Genomic DNA, 2274 nt, shown 5'->3' with positions numbered 1-2274 from the left:
CAGGATTTGTCATTCCCAAGGTGTGGCCAGATGGAGGAGGAGGAAAAGCCCCGGAGATGCTGCACAAGGAGGGGCTGCAAACGCAGCCCAGAAAGATCCAAGGAGGAAAGAGCCCCCCTGTGCCTGGAAGGCGGACGGAGATCCAGGGGGAGCTTGGAGGTGGGGGAGAAGGCTCAGGGTGGGGAGAAGCCCCACAAGTGCTTGGAATGTGGGAAGGGCTTCAGGTGGAGCTCCATCCTGATGCGGCACCAGAGGATCCACACTGGGGAGAGGCCCTATGAGTGTGGGGAATGTGGGAAGAGCTTCAGCCAGAGCTCCCACCTGATCCAGCACCAGAGGATCCACACTGGGGAGAGGCCCTATGAGTGTGGGGAATGTGGGAAGGGCTTCACCAGCAGCTCCCAGCTGATCCAGCACCAGGTGGTTCACACTGGGGATCGGCCCTATGAGTGCTTGGATTGTGGAAAGAGCTTCGGGTGGAGCTCTGACCTAAGGGCACACCAGCGCACCCACACTGGGGAGAGGCCCTACGAGTGCTCTGAGTGTGGGAAGAGGTTTTCAAGCAGCTCCGATCTCCTCGTACATCAGCGCATTCACACGGATGAGAGGCCCTTCCGCTGCCCTGACTGCGGGATGGGCTTCAAACGCAACGCCCACCTCATCAGGCACCGGCGCATCCACACCGGGGAGAGGCCCTACGAGTGTCCCCAGTGTGGGAAGAGCTTCTCACAGAGTAATAACTTGACTAAACACCAACGGAGGCACCGCTAAGGGAAGCCCTGCGAGTGCCCCGAGTGTGGGAAGAGCTTCGTGCGCTGCTCCAGCTCCATCCCCCGTGGGAGGATCGGCGTTGGATGATCCCCAGTGACCCCCGTTGGGCAGAGCCCTGGTGATCCGTGCTCCTGGTGATCCATGTTGGGAAGACACCTGGCTGAGGGGCTCCACATCTTCCTGGCTCCCTGTGGGCCCCTGGATGAACCCAGGGGTAGGAACATCCCTCGGGATGCAGACCGACATCAGGAATTCTTTGGGGAGAGTGGATTTGTTGACTTTCAACCCCAAATAATCTTTTCCTTTCAATCTTTTCTTCCTGTGGCATCAAGGAATATTGGATGGTCTTAGAGGTCTTTTCCAACCTCAGTGATTCCGTGATTCTGATTTTCTCTGGCCCAAGGGCAACTTCCACAGCCAAATGTTGATGGACTGGGGCAAAGACCAAGATTTTGCAGAAAATGGGGTGGAAATGCCTCCAAAACAGGTTCTTCCTTCCACCCAAGCACGAGGATCCTCAGCTGGCACGGACACAGAAATCCTTTTCTTTTGGCCTTCGTTTTCTTATCATTTTTCTTTATCCTCTGAAAATACCCAAAATTGGGGTAAAAATAAAGACATTGAACTGAGACACGGGTGGGGACATGGGAGGACATGGACATGAATGGGACATAGACATGGAGAGGGACATGGGGACACATGGACCTGGACTGGGCCGTGGCCATTTGTGGGGACATGGGGGCACATGGGCATGGATGGAGACGTGGGGGACAATGGCATGGATGGAAATGTGGTGGGGACACAGCCATGGGTGAGGAGACGGTGGGACAGGGCCAGGGACATGTGGGGACATGGCCATGGCCGGTGCCATGGGGGGAACTTGCAGGGGATGTGGGGGATGCTGGGTTTGTGGGAGGGATTGGGGGCTTGCTGAGGGCTTTGGGGCCCCCAGGCCGAGCGGCTCCGGCTGCGCTGGGAGACCCTGGTGGAGGTTCTGGGGCAGCTGCTCAAGGACCCCCTGAGCTGGACCCCCAGCCAGCATTGGGCTCCTGGAAGGGAATGAATGTCCTTGTCCCCAGGAAGGAAATCCCTGCATCCCAAAAATCCTGAAACTCAGGGATTCCTCCCAGAAAAAAGCTGCCAGGAGCTGCCTGAATTCAGGGAAGGGAGGTATGGAAACCCCCAAATTGATTTGGGAGGGGTCCTGCTCCTCCTCCTTCCTCATCCCGTCTTCTTCTCCTCTCTGTCCCTTCTCCTGCTCCTTCATCTTAGGGGGGTTCCTGCCACGTTTTGGGGTTTGCTGGGTGCCGGGGTGGGGCCCTCCCAGAGACACACGGAGGTCCCCATTCCGATCCATCCCCAGCTTCTGCCCCCCCCAGTCTCAGCCCCCGCCAAGTCCCTTCACACTGCCCCCCAATAAACAGGACCGGCCTGAACTGGGAAGCTTTACTGGAAACACTGGGAGCAGCCGGGCAGGGGCAGAGTGCCAGCGGCTGGGGGGGA

The 2274-nt window shown here is 58.1% G+C and overlaps 1 protein-coding gene across 1 annotated transcript; it reads left to right on the top strand.

Annotated features, from left to right (window-relative positions):
• The first annotated feature begins 6 nt into the window (after positions 1–6).
• LOC103617079 (zinc finger protein 239-like) lies at positions 7–1400 on the top strand. Its single transcript, XM_017736410.1, has one exon. It carries the CDS (start codon positions 31–33, stop codon positions 769–771), a length of 741 nt encoding a protein of 246 aa, XP_017591899.1. The 5' UTR covers positions 7–30; the 3' UTR covers positions 772–1400.
• The last annotated feature ends 874 nt before the right edge of the window (positions 1401–2274 follow it).

Source organism: Corvus brachyrhynchos, unplaced genomic scaffold (assembly GCF_000691975.1).
Source record: "Corvus brachyrhynchos isolate BGI_N302 unplaced genomic scaffold, ASM69197v1 scaffold1036, whole genome shotgun sequence".
Lineage (NCBI taxonomy): Eukaryota > Metazoa > Chordata > Aves > Passeriformes > Corvidae > Corvus > Corvus brachyrhynchos.
The sequence above is the reverse complement of the archived record's forward strand: the minus strand, read 5'-3'. Positions and strand labels throughout refer to the sequence as shown.

Coding starts and splice junctions, on each gene's coding strand:
- LOC103617079 (XM_017736410.1), top strand. CDS start 31: ATGGAGGAGGAGGAAAAGCCCCGGAGATGCTGCACAAGGAGGGGCTGC.